Source organism: Cupressus sempervirens, chromosome 2 (genome assembly GCF_028749045.1).
Source record: "Cupressus sempervirens isolate cs-2001-9-10 chromosome 2, ASM2874904v1, whole genome shotgun sequence".
Taxonomy (NCBI): Eukaryota; Viridiplantae; Streptophyta; class Pinopsida; order Cupressales; family Cupressaceae; genus Cupressus; species Cupressus sempervirens.
Genome location: NC_143119.1, coordinates 439,623,101 through 439,646,523, shown reverse-complemented (window position 1 = coordinate 439,646,523; position 23,423 = coordinate 439,623,101). Strand labels below are relative to the sequence as shown.

The following is a 23,423-nucleotide window of genomic DNA, read 5'->3' as shown; positions in this document are numbered from 1 at the left end:
TAACATGTGGGTGAAAATCTGATGTAAAGCAATAAGACGGCCAAGACCCAATAGAATAGCCTTTTAAAACACAAATCTGGATAGCTCTAAGCAAGAGTTATCATTCACAATAGACTCTCCTTCGTTGGTCTAACATCTATTTCAGACAACCCAGTTACGACCATATCATTTGCAAATGCTGAAAGCTATTCAAATCATAATAGTGCCTAGTTTTTTTCACCTTCAACAAAACTTGGCATACAAATTAATATCAGCAATTAAACTACCCAACTAAGGAATTTTATTTCATTGGTTGCACTCAATAACCTCTTCTTTTCCATTGCTCACAATCTTCTAAAAACCTACAGTAGCTCCAGTTGTCAAACAAGGTATTAGCCAAGCTCTCAGCATAACCTGTCCTAAAGCACCCGCCCTAGTAGTGCTCAAGTACTATAGACCAACACCCAACCAATAAATTGTGAAACTAAAGTTATTCCAGAAGCACTCGCAAGGTTGATCCTTTCTTGCAAAAAATCTCCAAACTATTTCCGGATTCCAAATCCACACCAACTTGGGGAGACTCAAACTTGGAAAGTTCCTTTCTAGTTTGTGTGTAAAACTTCTCAGATCAAACCACCTGACTATTGTTTACTTGCCCTTTCAATGAGTAGTCTTTAACTATGTTCGATTCTTTTTCCTCAAATAATCTTGCAAATTGTCTCGTAACTGTATTGTATCTCAGCATGTGTAATGTTTATATGCTTAGAGAGATGAAATTGAGTCCCAACTTTTATCTAGGTCTAATTCTTTAATGTAAGTCACTTTGTGTTTTTTTTTTTCATTTCATCACCAGAACTCTCCCTAATTGTTTTGTAGCGACTTTCCGAAATCTCTTAGATTGCTCTTGATATATCCCAAATTAATGTATCATTTTGCATCACACAGACCGTTGTCAATGGTGTGCGGTTGTTGTATGATGTGATTTTATTTAAATCTTCCTTTCAATCAATGGTGTTGTCAATGCTCTATATACCTTTCATCTTTGAATGGTCACTTTTGACGTGAGGAGTAAGCTTATATTCCATATTGTAACCGTCGAACAATACTCTTGACAATATATACCCAAACTAATTCATAAATCCCTTCATGCACTCAAGAAATTATCTTCAGTAACACTCAGGATTAGTAATCGAGTGCTAATTGTGACGGCAATGACATGTGGATTTCCAAACTACTGTTAATTGTATCAGGAGTCACTGCAAACCTTTCTGACACTACACAACTATCCACTCTTATTATGTGTTTTCCTACTCCTTACAACTTGGCATCAAATGTATTGTGTGTAAATGTCTAGAAAGACACTCTATCGTACACGACAAATGATTTTAGGACTCCATCCACGATTATTAACATTTATGAAATCAATACTATATATTGCACTTCGAACCAACACCAAAGTTTTTGTGCAACCTCAATTCTTCAAAATTAAAGTTCTTGCAGAGTGTGTTTAATCTTCCCTTCTTTGTATAAACAGAATGCTAACAACAAGACGATTCTTTTACACCAACAACAATTGTCCTTTGAATGTGATGACCAATGGGAACGTTGTAAGTGTTAAGTGGTCCAATTCCATCATTTCCCTTCAAGTGTCAACATGCTCGAGCCAGAAAGGATTATTTTCCTCTTGCTTTCCCCAAAGGTGTTATAAGTGACTGGAAAATATTAATCCATCTTAATCAAATATGTAACTAAAGGAGAGCCCAATTTGGTACTCAGTAGAGTGTCGATTTCCAACTAAGTGTTTAGTTATAGGAAGCCCCATGAAGTTTCTTTCACCACTCCTTTGAAACAAAACTCCCCACAGATGCAAGTTGTCAAGTTCTCGAATTAGTGCTTCAAGGTTTGCTTGGTGTTGTCTCTCTCACAGAAAAAATAGGAAAGTTATATCAAAACTACTGCCCCAAGTTTGAAATGTTCTCGCAGTTTACAATAATTCCTTCTTGTTGGTAGACGATGACCTGTAATATCCCCATCATAAAATGAATGTAATTAATTAAACCTTGTTATTGGGCCGATTGATTTTATATATCTCGGACCCATTTTTAGTTGTTTCCGTAGGTAGTTTGACCGTCGGCTATCTCTCGAAAGATTTTCCCAACAAGTATTTAAGCACGGCATGTAGGTAGTTGTTAGGTATGCGATTTGGATTATTTCTTTATATTGCAAATTCCCGTTGGGATTCTCTGTTGTTCACCATTTCGGAAGTGAAAGATCTTCCCTACTTGGCTTTCCGATTTCGATGGGATTCAACCCTCACCCTATTCCATTGTATTACTTTGCTCGGAACTGGGAATTTCACGCACTATCTTTGTTAGCAAATACTTATATCTGCATCAATCTGTGATTTGGTTTTCGATATTTGTATTGGCATTGTTTAGTGTCTCTAGTGAATGCAATCACTTGTACTGATAACTTTGAGCATGACCCGAATCATTGGAGAAGCAAACAGTAATACCTTCCATCCCTCATGGCATTGTACCATCCATACGCACTCATACCATAGTTTTGGTATATCAAATAGTTGCTCAAGCCGAGGTGAAGCATCTGCCAATCATCCTTGCATTTTGAACGGTCCTCCAACACACATCACACACTGTGCGACCCACTTAACTTCTAAATACTTGCATCATTGTTGCTTCCATGCCTACCTATTTAATCTCTACACCGTACAAACTGTCCACCACTGTTTCCGTACGACACATACTCCTATCTACCCATCACCATCATACATCACCCTCCCCTTCACCATACAGCTGCCCCTTTGACCGTACGGCCTCCCTCCTTCCACTACCGTACGGCCTCCTGGCTGTCCCTCCCATACTTCCCAAAACACCATACGACCCTATCTCTGATACTGTACGACCACTATTGAAGCCTCTTGCGACATGCCATGATCACCAATTAACATCCATCGGGTTCACTGTGGTCAAACACCAACATACCATTATTCCATTGTCGTTTCCAGTAAACAATTGGTAGTCATTCCTTGTAAAAGCATGTCAGTAATAAATGGAACATTACAATGACCTATCATCGTGTCAAGATAATACACACACCAAATGGAAACACTTTGCACCTGTAACTCCCTATTCTTGAGCGTAAACAACCTCTTCCGTGCAAATAAACTCCAAATGCTACAAGGTGAATTCTACTTCCAGTCACTAGCTTGGCAACGAAGACATGAACAAAAATCCTCAACAACTTAGGGCAGTAGTCTAATGCAGTTGACAACTCTTTGGTTGATGGTATGCCTAAGAGAGTTCCCGCACTATTTACCAGAATGCTTTAAATATTTTGAATCGCTCAAGGAATATTTTAATCTCTTGAACAAACATCATTATAGTCCCAAACAATAGTTATTCAAGTGCCCGATAGAAATATTTGTCAACATAAATTTGATACAGCAATGTACATCACTCCTATAGAGTAATTGTGGGCCCGCAGAAACAAATTTCTTTTAATAACCAATCCTAGATAACATCAGGTTCACTAGTAAGTATTTTTCTTCATATTTATTCTCGTCCAATAAAATCTTCAACCTCAAGAATATATGTGCGCCCAGATTATACTTTGCACTGGATAATAATTAATCTCAAGATCAAATCAAAGTCGCTACCCCTTCCAATTATATCCTTCTTTAACCTATTAATAACGCCCACAATATTCTTCGTGACTCAAAGAAAGATCAACTTGTCTATGTAATTCACCTAGACTCACTCTTTACATTACTACGTAGGGGCTCACATAATGGAAATTTGCTCCTGATAAAGTTTTTTGGATTCAAGAATAGTCTTCAAACTAAACAAGGCTAATAAATTTCCACCATTAATGTTTCAGCCGTTGAAAAGAACTTCACACCATATATTAAACTTGAGCTTTACTTACCGATGGTCATATTCTCCTATCAATTCGATAATTGGGCTCCAAAAAAATTTAATCTTATTTCACCAAGACTCTAACAAACTCTCAAATACTCTTACGATTGTATATTTGAAAACTCTAGTAGAACAATTTGCAAAATTACTTCGGAAGAATTTCACAGGCTAGCAAGAAAACCAGCTTTGATACCACTATAGTATCCTACCTAGATATCCCTTTCCAATTTTCCCTCAAATGATTTTCAAAATCATAGCAAGAATTTTTACAATACTATCTAGCAAATACTAATAAACAACACACAACATTAACCAGTAAATAACCAACAAATACTCCAAAATTCGTTATTGCATTATACATCAGCAATACAATAACCAGATACAAATTCCAATATTAAATATAGCTACACAATAAGTTTGGAGAGAAACTATAAATGCACCTATAATCTCAGATGTGAATTTTGATGTGAACCCACTGCATATGATAATTCAGGGCTACGTCCAATCCACCAAGAAGAACCAGAGGGTTTGCTTTCCTCAAGCTTCAATAAGAGAAAGCTAGCAACTTCCCAAAGTTCTTGAAAGACAAACCAGAAAATCAAACTCAAATCCAAGCATGCTGAAAATAAACTCATCCTTCTTTTATGCTCAAAACAGTGACTTCAGTTTCCTTCTCCGGTCCTCTCGTCCTTTTCTTCTTTGTCACTTTTTAACTGCCCTTATAATATCAAATTGACCCATTCATTAATTTGCTTTAAACTCTCATAAGTCAAATTTAATATTTTATGGCTTAATTTCAGAATTCCCAATGTCCCAAAAAGAGGACATTACAAAAAGATCTTGCATTTTGTTAAATATATATCAGATTTAGGCAATGAGGAATTTTAATTTATTTCAAAATATTATCTTGAATATAATATTTCTAATATTGTTTTTTATAAAATACCCCGAATATTGTTACCAATATTGTGTTTGCAGAATTAGAATAAAGGATCAAAACAAGTTTGAGTAAGTATTGCTGCCTTTGTAATTTGTATGATATTATTACTGTGTAAGTACTGCTGCCTCTGTAACTTGTATTCACACTGATTGATTTCAGTGCTTTCCAAGAATCACGTTATATGATATATATACATTGGTCATGAGACATGTCTTGTGAAGAGACATCTCCAATGTGGACAAAGGGACATGCCTCTCCATGAGGCATGTCTCACCTTACACAAGGTGACCCTTCATAACATAATCGGTATTTGCAGATTGCAGTTTACTGCAATACTAACTATATATCGTCATGACTGGAGTTTTATTAATAATAATATCGACTAAGGTGGTCAATACTGATCATGGAAATATACTCGTTTTCATTAAATCAAGACAGAGATTGTCTTACTCAATGTGGATTGATATATTATCAATTTCATTTATATGATGATTGATGTGATTAATAATTATTTAATAACAGAATCCATATATATATGTATGTATATTTAATATAAGCATATTAAATATATATATATATATATATATATATATGTATGTATGTATGTATGTATATAATTACAAAGATTTTATATAAATAATTATTACTTGTTTATCATATCAGCAATACTCACAATAACTTTGAGTAAAATGCAGAAGGTAGATAATGTATTTTGATCAAGTACGAATACATCAATTTGATTGATCCGGCCGGTGCTACCAATCATTAACACTCCCTCTTAGCTAGGGAGGATACTCTCTTTTAGGATGAAAATACACTAACTCAATATAAGAGTTTGTAGATATCATCTTAATATGATATAAGAAAGTAAGGCATGTCTCAGGATATCCACCATAAATGATATTAGCTTGTGATAATATCGGGAGTAATGGCATGTCCACGACTATCATGTCTCGTGATATTCACCATACTCATAATATCTATTACAGTATGTGCATAGGCATCATGATACCTACCATAAAGATATCTACTCATGGAATATCATGAATACATAAATATCCACCATGAAATATCTCAGTATAATAACTTGTGTTGTCATCGATAAATATCAATTTTTCAGTATACCCACCATTTAGTTAGTATTACTTAAGAGATTAAATATCATGACATATCCATCGATATCAAGTTACATGATATCCATCATGATAATAAGGTTTGATTATTGTAAAGTCGTCCCCTCACAATAACAATTAGGAATACAAGTGTTCATCATTGGAAGGTCATCACCTTTCAATGATGCTAATAGAAGACCATTAAGTCATGAATTTTACACGTGACAATAAATAGAGTTTACTCATAGAACATCTTTAAAATATATTAGTACAATATTGTTGAGACTCAATCTCAATTACAAAAATTACAATTTTATCATACCAAGTTTACCTGCCAAGTATTCTACCTTTGTCTTGGAGAGTGACTTGGTGAGAATGTCAGTTGTTTGCTCCTTTTTGCTAATATATCTCAATTGAATGGCATTTCTCTCTAACATGTCTCTAACATAATGGCTTAGTATCTCAATATGTTTTGATCTTTCATGGAAAACTAGATTCATAGAGAGTCTAATACAACATTGATTATCTTAGTGAATGTTAGTGGGAGGCAAGGATTTCCCAAATAATCCAACTAGACGTTTTCTCAGCCATATAGCTTCTCGAGCTCTCATGAATGCAGCAATGTACTTTGCTTGTGTTGAATTTCGTGCAACAAAAGATTGCTTCCTACTAAACCAAGCATAGCTGATCCTAAGCTGAAACAAGACCCTAAAGTGCTTTGTTATCAACTATGCTTCCTACCCAATAGAATTAGTATATCCATGCAGAATTATGTCCTTGTTATCATATCTTAATCCTAATGTGTCGCGCAGATATCTCAGAATGTGTTTTACTGCTACTAGGTGTAATTGTCTTGGATCACAAATGAACCGACTAAGAGCATTTGTTGCATAACAAATATCTGGTATAGTATTAACTAAGTACATTAAGGATCCAACCATCTGCCTATAGAGAGTAGAGTCTGTCAATTCTAAGTTTGTTGCTACTTCTTTTAGCTTCTGTAAATTTGTCTCCAAAGGTGTAGACATTGGTTTACAGTCCATTCCAAATCTCTTTAAAAAGTCAATTGTGTATTTTCCTTGGTTCAAAAACATGCCATCAGTATGCTGCCATACTTCTAACCTAAGGAAATAATGCAAAAGGCCAAGGTCCTTCAAGTCAAATTCAGATGTTAGATCTTGTTTACATTGCATGATAAGGTGGTCTTTATCTGTAATGAGTAAGTCATCAACATAAAGAATGAGTACTAACATATCACCATTAATTGCCACAAAATAAAGGTTAGGATCTGCATCATTCTTGGAGAAGCCGAGTTCTGAAACATATTTGTCTATCCTTTCGTACCAAGCTCGAGGGGCTTGTGTAAGCCCATATAAGGCCTTCTTTAATTTGCAAACATGAGACTTATTATTGTGAATCTCAAACCCTTCCAGTTGTTCTAGGTAGACGACTTCTTCCATTAAACCATTATAGAAGACAATCTTCACATCCATTTGATGAATTTTCCAACCTTTTGATGTAGCAATGGTAATCACAGCTTCGACTGAGGTATATCGAGCAATAGCAGCAAAAGTTTTTTCATAATCGATTTCTTCCTTTTGAGAAAATCCTCGGGCAACAAATCTTGCTCTATATTTTTCAATATTGTCATCTACAGCATGTTTGATTTTGAAGAGCCATTTAGATGAGACTATTGATTTATCTTTGGATCTGGGTACAATGTCCCAGGCATTGATCTTAAGTATAGATTGGTATTCTTCTGCTATGACATCCTTCCAAACTTCATGTTTAATGGCTTCCTCAACATTGGAGGAAGGTAATATATTTATTAAAAAAAGAAAGCATTTGATATTGAAAGGAGTCTTGTGTGTCCTCTGACAAAGGAAGAGGAGAGCACCTCATCATATCTCTATTTTTTGTTTTGGTGCAATACAGAGATGACTCGGCCAATTTCAATTAACAAAGCTCATTACTTTTGAATCTATCCAAGCTTCGCATTTGCAGGTGGGAATTGCATTTGTTACTTGAAGTTATTGATTTTGTGCAAGAGCTTGATTAATATTAGCAACTTCCAATGCTATTATTAATCTATCATAATCACAAATCAAAGAAATGTTAGCTGTATGTAAAGTGTTGTTTTTCTTGAGTATTTATTCAGGGAGAATACATGATTCCCATCTTGAGTTCAGAGTATATAAGTGGTTAATCATCCTTTAGTGAATATACCTCCTCCAGTGTTTGCGGCGCACATAACTAATTCATGCCATGGATAGAGGGAGATATTGCCAAAATGAGAATGTGCAAGCAAGTTGGTGTCCTCCAGTGGCAGAATTTCCTCTTGTAAAAAATCAACTCCAATGATATGTATCCATGCCAAGGGTGTAATCTATCATGCCTTGCCAAAGTGATTCTTCATGTAGTGCATATAAATATTATGGTTTAGCAATTAGGCTCCCCCTAATAGTTGCCCTCCAACATATTAAAATGCCAAGAGCAACATATTGAACCTCAAGAAGGAAATAGTTTTGCCCAAACTGATTTAATAAATTCTGAGGACATATATGTATAAAGTCAACTCTAATATTTATTTAGGCAACCAACATACCAAATAAACCTTTTCATGTTATCAGCTCTAACAAACATTTGCTCCATGCAATATAGTTAGTCTTTCAATATTTATTTGATCTAGGAGGATAAGAGCACACATATAAACAAAGTTATTGCCTGATAGTAATTATTCTCAGTCTCCTCAGTTATATAGTTCCCTTAGCCCATCCTTCTGAATGGAATATATTAAGAGTGGATGATAGAATACTTCTCATGTCCTTGTCATTTGACCATATAAACCATTAACTTATGCTGCAAAGTTCCCTTTGGTCCACGGCTGGATTTATTAATATATTAGAATATGAGTCAACAATGTAGACTAGGTTCTCAGATTTCAATTGCCTAAACAATGACTTCCTTTTCCAAGATTATTTCTCAGAAATAAATAGTTATTTTCAAGCAAATGACTATATTCTCGAGATGATTATTTATTATTGTGATATTGCTATTAGGATTTAATAGTGTAGTTTTTGAGGCAAACTCATTGACCCATGTTTCATGAGTAGTGATTCACATACAAATCCATCTCCCATGAGAATAAATGGAACACTTAACACTCATTGGATCTAGGTGATGCTCACAAGGGTGAAGCACCGGGACTTCTTGGCAGGTCACTCATCCTAGTACTACTCCATCTTGAGCGCGCTTAACTACAAAGTCTCCTCCACGGTTAAACCCACTCTACTTGAAACCCCATTTGCAAAACCTTCACCAAGTGTTGTGCCTTATGAACCATTCATTAGAAATCCCCTTAAGCTCATAAAGTGATAAGTAGGAGAAATTTCCACAACAAGTCAAATTGTGGTATTGCTATCAAGATTTAACTATGTAGTTTTTGAGTCAAACTCATTGACCCATGTTTCATGAGTAGTGATTCACACATGAATCCATCTCTCATGAGAATAAATGGAACACTTAGCACTCATTGGATCTAGGTGATGCTCAAAAAGGTGAAGCATCAAGACTTCCTAGGAGGTCACCCATCCTAGTACCACCCATCCCAGTATTATTTATTCTTCTTGTAATTTTTTTTGGAAACTAAATTAATAGCTTTGTAAATTTGAAATTGATGTCCCATGAAGATTCCATCAATTTCTGCAATCCAATCACTAATCCCAACTAAGAAGCATGAGGGACTCCTCCAAGATCATCTAGGGCATATAGTTCACTACCAAAATGATGTTCCTAGATTTCCATCTTGAGCCTGAAAATCCGAGAATTTCCTAAGAAACTATAATGTAGAAAATAATTAATCATTCCCTAATGACCAATCATTCTACAGCCACTTGAATATTAATAAATTAGTTCCCGCAGAGTTACTCTAATTACCTTTAATGATCTGTTTGTCTAACATTACTTTCATTTAATTATTTAATTTTGAATAAACATTAGGCGAAATGATAATTAATTAGTTTTAATTTCCCTTTGATTTTAGCCTTTGGAATTAAATAATATTTTATTCCTGAAATATGACAAAGATAGGACATTATATAAAGCTTCCAGTTTTGTGATGATAGTGATTTTGGCCAACTCCCTCTGGCCTTATTATTGACCAAGTCTATCCATATCTCTCCATCATCACAACATGCGCAAGATAGACAAGTGATTCCTATGCAAAATCGCATTTCTTTACATTCAATAATGACTAGTTTAACCCAATTTCTGAAGCACTTCCTAGTCTAAAGTTTTATCACTACCATAAAAATGCATGAACATAAAAATGCATTTGACAGTTCACAAATGTAATTTTGCAAAACCAATGTTACATGGGGTTGCATCCTCAAAGTTTTTCCAAGCATCCACATCCCTGTCAGATTTCGAAGATGTGGTGATGCCTAGATCCCTAATCCTTACTACAGATTGAAAATTTTTTGGAATATCACATTTTCAAGTGTGTGGCAGGAAATGCTTAGCCTTTCCCAAGACATCTAGTGACATGCATGATGTCTCTCGACCATCCGTTGGACAACCACACATCCCATGATTGATGGCTTGGACATTTTTAAACAAACGAGAAAAGGAGTTGAATTTGAACCAGGTGATATTGGGCCCTATTTACAATGGAAATGTCCATTCCATAACTATATTACTGCATCATGCCAAATTTTCCATATATACCCAATTTCATGCATATTGACTGATTACGTGTCTGATTTTTCTAATACCAATGTGAGTAAATCGGTGTTGGATTTCTTTCGGCCAAGGAAGGATCCCTAGTCCTTGCCTCAAGGCTGATTCCTTTGTTTGTTTCTTCTGCTTCTCACATGCTCTTTTCTAGACACTGTTTGGTGTTTCTGTGTTCCGCTGCTTCTTTGGTTGTATGCTTTTAGTCCCTTAAACCCTTTTGGTGGTCTCTTGTTGGACATTAATAAATTTATCTTATCTTATCACCAAGGTCACCAAGAGACAGGGAGACTTGGAGGTCTCCAATACTAGTACTAGTACTGGTGCAGCAATTTTTCAATAATAGGAGATGAGGTTACTTGGAGATGGCATTTTTTTTAATAGTTTAAAGAGTCTAATACTAAATACTAAATAGTAATACTGTAAAACCAAAAGACTTAAGTAAATAATAATAGTAATGTAACATTAATATAGAGTCAAATATTTCAAAACTCACATAATCACATTACTATATCTCATAGTGATACTTGTTTTTCAATTATTGCATATGATCATTATCATATTAGATTGATAATCGCTCATATTATCGTTACATATTCATATTTTAAATTAAAAAAAGTATAGTTTGATGCTAAATTGCCAATATGAAAACAAAAATGAACAAACTTAGTATTGTAAACAAACCAGAAATCTATCTAGTACTAGTATGTTGATGGTACTATCATCTACTCCACAAGGTTGTGATCATCCATCTCAAGGCCTTTAGCTATCATGCTCTCAAAATCATTTAAATTGTCATTGGTCTTAATTTTTGCATTAAAAAACATTAAAATGAGGGCTAAATACATAAAATAATTTAATATTATATTTTACACTTATTTTTTATCAGGAGACTTCATTTTTTGGATTAGGAGACTAGGAGATTTCCGGAGAAGTCTCCAACATTTTTTGAGGTCTCTAGAGACGCGAAAAGTCTCCAAGACGTGTCTTTTAGGGGGGAGACGGCTCTCCAGGTAACCATGCTTATCACCCTAGAGACAAAATCTTTAAAGATATAATTTATCTACTTTAGGTAGCTCCCACCCTATTCAATCAGGTCTAGGAAATATTGTTTTCTTGTGAAGCTTATGATTGCCATATGTGTTGTGAGGTTTTCACACCATCTCCCCAAAATTTTGGGGAAACCCCCTTTTTTTCTATCACCTCGGCAAATTTTTTGGATTGTCCAACAATTTTAATTTTTCGAGAATTTCAAGCCCTGGCACCTTCAGGATAAATGTGGGGAGGCTTAGCCTATTTTCACCTAGCTTTGCTTGATTTTTCAGAGCCACCAATTTCATCCTTAGGCTGGACAAAATTTTAAAGAGTAATATTTGGCAGGATAAAATTGTAAATTTGTACTTAGACGTTTTCTTTTAAAAATCCTGATATAAATGTGTAAATTTGAATAATCTTTCAAAAGAAAAATTTTGTTAGACTCAAGTTTTGGAAAATCTAAAATTTTTCTTTGGTGAAAATTTTAATTTTGTTGAAATGAGGCTAAATTGCAAAAATTAATTTTTGGCTCTAGAAGAAAATTTATTTTATTTTTGTCAAAAAAAAATTATTGGCATAGCAAAATCAATTTGGGTAAAAATTGCAAAAAATTGGCTTTAATAGATTAAAATTGCCTTGAAAACTTTTTTCTTTTAATGAAATTGGTAAATTAATATTGAAAAATGGCTTTTGGTTAGCCAAAATCCAATTTTAATGACGTATTAATTACTAAATCCTCATTAAATGGAAATATTTAACATCTCCAAGGCACCATTTAATTTCCTTTTGCAATTTAGAACTAATTGGCAATTTAAAAAGTTAATTTTCATCATGGAAAAATTAATTTTAGCTAAGTATTTAATTGTGGGCCATAATTTTGCATTAATTATTTGTTTTTCTTTCTCCTACGGTCCAAGTCAGCTAGCTTGGAGGGAGTAAGAAAGTTGGGTATAAGAGGAGGCCTCTCTCACATTTCCTCCTCACTTCTCACTTCTCCTTGTCAAGGTGTTGGCAATTTTGCAAGAGCAGATCTGCACTCTTCTTGCTTGGCAAATTTTGTGGAAGGCGAATTTTGTGAAGGCCGAAATTTGTGGAAGATAAAATTCTGATTTTTGAAAAAAGCTGCAATTTTTGCCCTAGGTTGGGTAATTTTATTTGGAGGTGAATTACATGATAAATTTCTGATTTGCAAGTGGATTTGAAGTTCTTGAGGTCTAGTCCTAATTCCGAAAAGTCGCTATACGATTATTGGTTAAGGTGAATTTTCATCATTTAGAGTTGCAAGGGGTCCTTAAGCTGACATCCTTCTTTCGTTCTAGTCTTAGGATTGCTTCCCTTGGTTCTACTTGCCTTTTGGTCCACCACTCTACCATCCCGTAATAGGGTGACGAGTATAGAGGATGTTAGTGCAAGTAAGAATCCCAAGCGGACAAACACTAAGACAAAGAGGATATGATGCCCAAAACACCCTTCTTGAAAATGAAGAGAATAACTGACATCAATATCGATGCAGTGGACATGATACGGATGAAGGACAGACTAAAGGAAGGACAATCCCCCTTGGCTATTGGTAAAGGTAATTTCCAATCATTTAGAGTTGAAAGGGGTCCTTAAGCGGATTTCTCTCTTTTGTTCTAGCCTAAAGATTGCTTCTACTTGCCTTTTGGTCCACCACTCTACCATCCCTTAATAGGGCGACGAGCATGGAGGATGTTAGTGCAAGTAAGAATCCCAAGCAGACAAACACTAAGAAAGACAAAGAGGATATGATGCCCAAAACACCCTTCTTCTTGAAAATGAGGCGAATAACCGATACCAATGGCGGTATAATAAAAGGATATACAAAAGGCAGTTGCACATCACAGCCCAGGCATCGACACTTCCATTACGACTATGATGAGTGACAATGGAGCAGCCCTTGATTTTGAAGACATCAGAGAAGAGGATATCGATGAGATAAGACTTGGATGGAGATTGGATGAGCTAGAAAAGGTTGCCATCAAGAAAAAGCATTTGGGCACCTTTTCCTCTCTCAGTGCTTTTATTGGATTTGCGAAGGAATATGAGAAGGATCATGAAAAGATGCTACAAGCAACAAGTAGCATGGTGAAGTCAGTGGAACTCAAGGCGAAGCACACACCTTGTCCTCCTATTGAAGAAGTTAACGAAAGGCTAGCTAAGTTCATTGCCTTAGCTAAGAAAATGAAAGAAAAGGGAAGATTTATATTAGAAGATCATTTGATGTAAGCCCAAGTGGCAATTTCTCTTTCTTCTAGAAAAGGACAAGTGTCTATTTCTGATTGGCCACCATTTTGGTGCCTTCTCTTTGGTTGCCACTTTTTGCACTTTTTTGATTGGTCCATTGATGAGGTGGCAGCTTCTCATTGGTCGATGGGGTGGCAACCCTAATTAGGGTTTTGAGGATCCAATCTGGATTGTTGATCTTGTTTTGATCTCCACCGTCCATTTTATTTCTGGCCCCTATATAAGGCTATTTGCTCTCATTTGTAAAGTGTTGGAGAAATTGTTGCGAAGATAATACCAAAATTGCTCTCTTTTTCATTGTTGCGATTTGCATGTTGATTAAGAACATTGGGTATTATTGCATGTTTTCTACTTCCACTTAGTTAGATTTCCTTTCAAGTTGTTGAAGCAAATTTCATTTCAAGTTGTTTAAGTGAGTTTAAAGTAGATGAATAGATGTATGGTAGCATTGGTAAATGTTTGATAGGGAACAATACTAGACCACTAGCATCCTAGCGACTGGTTGGGAAGCCTTGCATGGTAAACTAGTTTATTATTCCTTCGAATCATTGCACCTGTGGAAGTGAGGCCTCTGGTCAGCTCTCATTAGGTTTGATCCCCGTCCATTTGCTAACCTTCCATTCATAGGAGTAGGAGTAGAATAGTGAGTAGCTAGGTAGTCAAAGTTTAGAGAAGAAAGTTAGAAGAGTAAGTTAAGTATCAGAGCACATCCATTCACCTTCCACAACCATCGCTTTCCCATCAACATCATCACTGGCAGACACATCCTCCATCACAACCACCATCAACATTATTTGCCTCCGCACATTTCACAAACCGAATCACCATCACCTTCATTCCACCAAAGTCCAAGTCATCCTTGAATGAATAGTGTAAGGCCGCCTATGTGATTACCAACAAATCACATCGATAAAATTGAGCGAGTATCCAACAGTGTAAGGAACATTGGAGTTAGACTCATGTCTCATGAGCATCAACTTTTCAAGAGAGGAGTTGCATGTTTGATATCCCATATCGAATATTCAAATCCTAATATGTTATGTAAGTGATATAAAACTTGCATCAACAATATGTACAATCATAACAATGTCAGACAGTTCCAGTAAAGGCTAGACCAAAGTACATGTTGAAAAGGTACTTGTTTCACTTAAATCTTCAATAAATTTGATTTTGTCATTTAATACTTTTTATGTGATGTAAAGGACTCCATAGATTGGGTTTTGTGAGTAACAAGAAGCCATCAAAAGTCACAATGTTGGGACTTGTAGATGGAAATTGTGGTCTCCGTAAGAAATTTTGTTATGGGAGATTTAAATCTTGAGCTTCTTACGATGCCTAGTAGCACATCCTAGCCTTTAGACCTTTCTTTTACTTGTAATATATGCACATTGACAATGAAACCAAAGAACTTTTGCTAATTTGTATGTCGATTTTCATGTGAATTCACAATTCAGCTCTATTCTCATGTAATATGGTTTTACAATGAATACAATAAATGTCTTAATTATGAATTACTTAAACTCTATTATAATTTTTAGATGTACTTTTTAATTGTCATCTCCAAAAAGAAAGGCCTCCTGTCTTCTATCATCCTGTAAAACCATGGAACATGCTGTACCATTAATCTCTTCAGAATTTCAAACGTAATTTTTGTGAAGCCAGAAAATGCTCCTAAAAGCGAGCATGGATAATTGATTTTGCCGAAATCCATCTTTTAAGCACAGTTCTCCCACCTCAAAGATGCTAACAGAAAATGCCATTTCGTTGTTCAGTCTTCAGGTATGGGTATGTCATTGATTTGAACTTAAGTAGCAATATAAGCACCAGATGTGTCATATGTTCAGTTAAGCAACTCAATAATGCATAAAACAAAGAATAGATAAAATTTCAAGCAAGAAAATCATGAATAAAATTGAAGACACCACACAATTTTTCACACAACACTTAACGTACATATAATTCACTTACTGCCTTACCAGATCAGAAACAGCAGTCTGCAGATGCGGAGACCAGTTGACCATGTAAGTTCCTGTCAGTACAGTTACCAAGTACAGGAAATTAGTCTTTCCCTTGAACAATACATTGCAAGACTCTGACAAAGCATGATAGAAAAATTAAATCTTCTGTTTGTTTGATGGACAATTGGACTTAGTTGTATGCACAGCAGAAAATGGATTAAAATCAAATATAAGCGGAATTGAACTCAGATATAAGCAATTAATAAGGTGTCAAATTGCTTTTTCATGTCAACGCCAAATGCGATGAATTAGGATATGTAGGGAGTTACATAGGAAACAAAATTATTGCATTAATAATAAAAGACATGAATAAGACAAATGTGTGTGCATGAGGATAACTTGTAATTTACAAACACCATAAAATTTGTGTGGTTTTGAAGGACTTCATTTGGGTTTGGTGGTAGGGGATTTGCCCATCGACCTTGACCTTTGTCACAGTAGGGAACATGCCGAGCGTGTGCCCTGGAATCCCCTTTAAACTATAAGCCTAAGGAAGTAATAGGTAAATTACGAATCATGATTAATGCATATCCCCTATTGCAAAACTCTGCAGCTTCCCTGTCAAAAACCACAATCAAAAATTACCATGTTTCATACATTGGACAACTTGTTTAGTATACAAGGACTGTCAATAGGAAAAGCTAACATGCTACTATCATTGTACTGCCGAATACAAGTGAAGTCATTGTGAGCAAAAAATGTCATTTTCTGTAATGTCCCCTGCTAGGACATTAAATAATTATATTTCTTATTATTAATATTAATAATATTATTGCATAATATATTTACTTTATATATAATTAAGCTAAATATTATATTTATCGTTTAATATAATAATATTAAATTCTCATATTTTTATGGTAACATATTATGCAATATTATCATACGATTCTAATAAACCATAACTATATCATTATTTATATTATTATTTTATGGATTTATTATTTCTCTGTATTTGTATTAGATGGTTCTTATTTTGACGGGGATATCACATTTTCATAATGCAAAAATATATCAATCATGCTCTGATAGTGCACAGAGTTCAGAAAATTCATAAAACAACCCTATCTATAAGTATCCTAGCTATGGACAAATTAGAACATAATCATTTATCCTCTTACATAAAAAGTTATATTTGTTAATGAGTTTGACAAAATAATGTGCAATCTTGAAGGCTTCAAGAAAACTGTAATTATAAATTCCTCGCTTGAAAATTCACAAATTATTGAAACACAAGCAAATTTCATTGCTAAATCATCATCCAAGACCTATTTTTGCATTTTAACCTAAGTTGTCGACATGAGTATGGGATTGGGTATGAATATGTAATGTCCCTTTTAGGATAACTAGGAACTATGCAACAATTAAATCAATTCCATAGGATTACAATATCTGATTTTGCAATAAACTTGCTAAATTGAGAATATGAATACAAATACATAAAAGAAGACAACTATCAATGTCACTTGCTTGTTTACCGTACTGGGTAAATGAATAAACAGATACAGACAATAGATGAGAACAGCAGAACTTCTTCTTTTATTCACACATGCCAAAGATATTACATTATGCTTCGATGATCAATACAACGCTCCCGAGGGGGGTATATATACTCACCAAAGGGCCTTTCGGAAAGTTCCCGAAGGAACCCGTTGGCTACAAGTCAGCTTCATAGCAAATAATTCATACTGACCCACCCGTCAGCTCATTTACAATTATTTACCGACTACATCATCCCCCCCAAAAAGAACAGTCGTCTCCGGACGACAATACAACAAAACTGTACAACTAATGGCATCAAACTAGAAATCAAGATACTAGGCAGGGGGACGGGTCCGTGTTCTTAGATCGCTCAGCTCAGCCCGAAGTTTGTAGACCTACTCCTTCTAAACCTTCAACTCGGCCTCTACTTCCATTTTAAGCTCTAGCGCTAACTGCACATCGCTCCAACTTCGCCCATCTCTTTCTCCTTTTCCACTGCCGCCTACTCCTCTGTTGCCAACTGCTCCTTCTCTGCTGCCAATTGACTTTGTCTGACTAACAGGGCTTCCCTCTCGGATTGCCAGGGTGCCCTCTCTGAAGCCAACCTAACAACTAACTCCTCCCGAGCTCTCTTAGCTGCTACCTGATCCGCCTGACTCCTTCGAAGAGTGTAGTACACCTCCCTGTGCAACTTCACTCTCCTAGAGCAGAACCTCAACCTAGCTGTCCACACCAAAATCTGTTGTGGTGGCCCAATCTTGACGCATCTCATCAATCTCTACATCCAGCCATCCCTGCTCCTCAAAACAGACCGTGAAGGCAACTGGGCATCCTAGTCGCATAAACAAGATGACTCCCTCCAGCTCCTTCACAACTCCATCCAATGCCTGAGTCTTCGTCGAATCCAACACCTAGCGAGCTCGGGACGCTAGAGCTACGAAGTCGGCAAGAAATGCCTCCTTCATTCTTGTCTCCCGTGCTAATGGATGTTCCTGCACACCCATAGCCATCTCCACGGTGTCCGCCATAAGCTCAACAGTATTGTGCGACGGTCAAATGTCTAGAACTGGCTCTGCTACCTATGGCTGAGTGTCTACCTCAGAAATATCATCTCGCGTAGGAGTCTACAAATAGGCCATCTGGGGAGCCGGAGCACAGTGTAACCGCGTGCTCAAAAAGGTACTAACCTCCCAAACTCGACTCTCCCTATCCCACTCAGGTGATGCCAAAAGTGTTGCATCCACCATCACCACTACATCAAGTCCTACAACATCCAAGTGTACACTTGGCGTACTCTATCTCTTGGCTATTTCCGGTGCTAGGAGATCGGGTACCTCCATGGTCATCTCCTCTCCTCCATCTAGTACGCTCTCTATTGTAGGTGCCTCAACTCCTGCTGGCACAAGTCAGCTTCATAGCAAATAATTCATACTAACCCACCCGTCGGCTCATTTACAATTATTCACCGACTACGTTGCTATCTCTAATATATATAACTGAATGTATGCTTAAGTGAACTGATGTAATTGCAATGTGTAATGATCTCTTAAGATCTCTACTATGTCAAGTATGGTCATGTAAATATTCAGTGAGATACAATATGATATTGGTTATAGCAATATATATTTTCTGTCTCTGATGTAAATACTTAAAACATGCAATATATGATAGGTAATATCGACTATAGCAATATAGTTTCTGTGTCTGATGCTGATATAATAACTTACACCAATGGTGTTGATGTTCAGTCAGATATCCACTTTCCTCCCTTGCAATCAATGGCACCGTCTCTGACTTAATCTTACGTGCTTGCAACCGAATAAGCCAAATAGGCAATTGCTCAAATGAGCAGAACCAATAAAGGATTAAAAGTGAATAAGTTCTCAAATCTGATGATGCTGAGTGAATGATTAAGAGTGCATTCTTGTATCGAGTATTTGCAATGATTAGTCACGTTCAAAGGACATGATTCATGTCTCTTTCTAAATACCTTTCTTCCTCATGCTTAATCGCACCATAACCATTTCTAATTGTTGCATGCACAACACCAATCAGATTTTGCATAATAAACATCTGATGTTTAATCACATACTTCATTATCTTAATGAGCAGTGATTAATTCTCATACTAGCCATCACTGATGATTAATCAGTATCCTGTCACGTCATAAAGGTAATCATTCTCCCCTCAATCAATATTGCAACCAATAGTAAACATCTGTTACTTAACTGTGTTTGTATTAGTTTGAATACTGGTCTAGCTATCAACGATGTTATTTAATGTTATACAATTGATATTTCTTATGCCTTGGCTGATATCATTATGATTATATCCGATCCTTAATACCTTGATATAAGCTGATATCTTTGCCTAATATTTACCCATTCATTAGCTGATATTTGGTAAGCATATTCGATCTTCATAATTGACATCTAATCCTATGGATCATCAGTGTTTATATCAATCATTAGTTGATGCATTCAAGGACTTCATCAATATGCTGAATCAATGTTTACTTTGAAGTAATCTTCTTTTATGCTTGCCTTAGTTGATCAATCTATCTGATCTTATCTTCACACACGCTTGCTGTTCGATATAGCCAATTACTTAGCTATTAGGGGACTTATAGATTTTTGGATGAAAAAAAAGTTATAAAAATGTCTCTGTTCGTTACTTATTGGCACTCAACACCTTTAGATACCTTGGGTACATCTAGGTATGCTTGGGTAGACACCGTGGGTGTACCCAAGCATAACCTCAAGTCAGCCTATACTCAAACATTCCTGGTACAGCTATTGGAAGCGCTAAGGGCATACCCAATGTAATTGATGTATACTTGTGTATGTCATCAAAGTAGCTTCTACTTCATGTAGTTATTGTGTCTTTGGGGGTTCATTTATTAAGTGGTGAATGAAAAATGTTTTAAAACCTTAATCCCTAAATTTTTCACACTTTTAAATTTTTTAGTCTGCTTCTGGTCCAAAATCAGCTTGTCAAGTCTAAGCCAAGTCTGAGTCTTGTAATTGTGTTCAAAGCAATGTGTTTACTACTAAGTAATTTAAATTTACTTAGCATGTCAAACTTTCATTTGTAATTATTCATTTAAGTATTATACATCTTTTTCACGACTACTTTTCAAGTGTTATAGGTATTTGAGCCACCACATCCCCTCACCAAAACATAGGCCCATCCTGTTAGAATATTGTAAAGTTTCTTTTATGGTCATTTTAGTTAATATTTAGTTAGTATTATATAGGAGACCTTAGCCGGAAGATAATGTCTCTCATGGATAATAAATTCCGGGCAGAAAGTTGATGGAAAAGCAAGAAAAAAGGGTGCCCCTCAGTTGGAAGTAAGAGATTGTGCCGTTATGATTCTACCACGATGGTATGGTAGGAAAAATGAGCAGCCAGTAATTATTCGTGCCAACTGGTAGCTAGAATGGTTTTTGCAGCACCAACATCTTTGTCATAAGATCTTCCTAGAATATTCGTTATGTGTGTTATCATATCCAATCCACACAAGCCCAGAATAGCAATAAACCGACACAGTAGTATTGTCATAAACCTCTGTGGCATCATTGTTTCAGATAAAATCCCTAGGGAAAATGTCAATACATCGGGATTTCCTAGACCGCTGGCCTGGGCTCCAAGTTCGACATTATCTACACCCTTCAAAGTCCATGAATATCAATAAATGGGCATCCCCACAACAATTGTATGCCCCAAATCACCCACATTCAACCAAGATTCAACACCATAACTGGTGTTGAATTTCGAGTTGGGATCATGGAGAGCAACATGCTCCCCTGTTTTGTTAATCTGATTTAGGCTGGTAAAATCCTATGTCATGAGATTCACCCAGTCTAGATTGGCGGTTATGGAATTGATCGGTATTCTCTCACAACCCGACATTGAAAGAACTGGTTTGTGAAATAGACCGCATTAGCTAGTGGCAGGGGATTTTGACCCGAGGTTTGAGCCTCTACATCTACTGATAGGAACAATTTCCCCAGTTTTCCATGTCTGCCATGGTTTCTGGGTATCGATCCAAATAAATGTGAAACCTTTTTCAGCTGCATAAAAACTACGACACAGTAGAATTCAGAAATTTAGTACTGATTCAAACAAATGTGAAGTCTTTTTGAGTTGTTTTATGTGGGTATTTGTAGGCTCGAATGGCAAGGGATGATGCTCTGATGGTGGTGTTTCCGATCATAATAGGGTGGGCACGTCACAGAGGAGTAATGATGGGGATGGGGCAGAAGGATTGCTATGTGGGCAATGAGGTGCAGGCAAAGAGGAGACTTCTGAGCCTCAAGTACACTGTGGAACACAACATCGTTTCTAATTGGGATGACATGGAGAAGTGTGGCATCACACTTTTACCAATGAGCTCCGCATTGTGCCAGAAGTGACAGCAATATATTTGCGGTTAAATTGATCATAAGTCACTATTTGTACTGGATTTAGAATCTAGAGATATGTTTGGCAAGGATTTCAAGACTTTTTATGCAGGATGCTTTTATTATATATTTTAGTTTGAATATCTTCAAATAAAAGAATAAGAGTTGGGATTGCAGAACTGCCAAATTTATTTAAGGCATGATCTCATCCTCGTATTTTATAGTCTCACAGCCTTGTACTTAGATTAAGCACATTATCCAAAATAAAATTGTAGATAGAAGTTGGCAAAGAACTCTAACGTATTCACCTATTTTGACAAATAATATAATAATGTGTAGCTCAAAATATTGAAGATTAATGAATTTTATACATGATTATTAACAATAAAACTACACAAGCTTATATATATTACATCAGGATCATAATGTATTGTAATGAACCCTTTCTTCAGATATATATAGCTTGGGAAAACCCTCCAACTTGAAGGTGAAAAAACCCAATAACAATACTGCTTATGTTTATGGAAGTGCTTGATTATTATATACCATATAACCAAATTTTAAGGCCTTTCACGAGATTGATTTGCAACTATGTACTGGTTCTTTAATATATGACTGTATATGCCAGCGTCTTCTAATAATTGCGATCTGTATATATGTCGATCTGCTATGCTTTTTATTAAATATGCTTCATATATATATATGTATCTTGATCTGCCCTTGGATTGATTCAATTATGCTTGTATATATATAATTGAGGTAAGTATATATATATCAATCTGCGATGTATGTTGTTATCTTCCATCCTTTGAGAAGACAATCTGTATAACATCTTATACCTCTGTGAAGAGTCATGCGATTGGAATGAGGTGCATCCATTCAGGACTTAATACACTCCTTCAATAATCGCATAACTGTTTATCATTAACTGCATCCTTTGTAAATGATAATCATCATTTGGTTTGTCAATGTTACATATAGCCAATTACTTAGTGATCGGTACTTATGCAGTGAAGTTGACTAGTTATTATCAATCTCTTTCTTATTTTTAGTTAGTTGGTAGATAATAGAATCGTATATAAGATATATATTGCTTATAAGATATTATCATAAGTATTAAATATGTTATACAATATTATGTGTTATTATAACATATTAAAAATATAATATCATATTGTATTTATATTAATTCTTGTATCCTTGATATTATATCGATTAATTTATTAATCAATTTATTATTATTAGTTATTAATAGTACATAAATTAAATATATTATAATCTTTTATTCTTATAATATTTATTTATTAGTAAAATATATGTAATACAAATGCTATCGGCTAGGCATATATTGCATAATTCATTTATTCATTAATGTATATTATTAATAATGTTTATATTTATTATTATTATTATGAATAATGTAAATAATTAGTATTTATTCATATAGTGTATCAATATTATTTCTTTTGTGAACAATCTATAATAGCATGTGAACTATTATTATATTTTATCCAATTATAA

The 23,423-nt window shown here is 35.4% G+C and overlaps 1 protein-coding gene across 1 annotated transcript in view; it reads right to left on the bottom strand.

Annotated features, from left to right (window-relative positions):
• EMB2247 (protein EMBRYO DEFECTIVE 2247) overlaps positions 1–23,423 on the bottom strand; it is a 358,900-nt gene that overhangs the window by 290,913 nt on the left and 44,564 nt on the right. Inside the window, exon 7 of the mRNA XM_089814096.1 lies at positions 15,974–16,026. Coding sequence (XP_089670222.1) covers positions 15,974–16,026 — 53 coding nt within the window. The remainder of the gene's footprint in view (positions 1–15,973; positions 16,027–23,423) is intronic.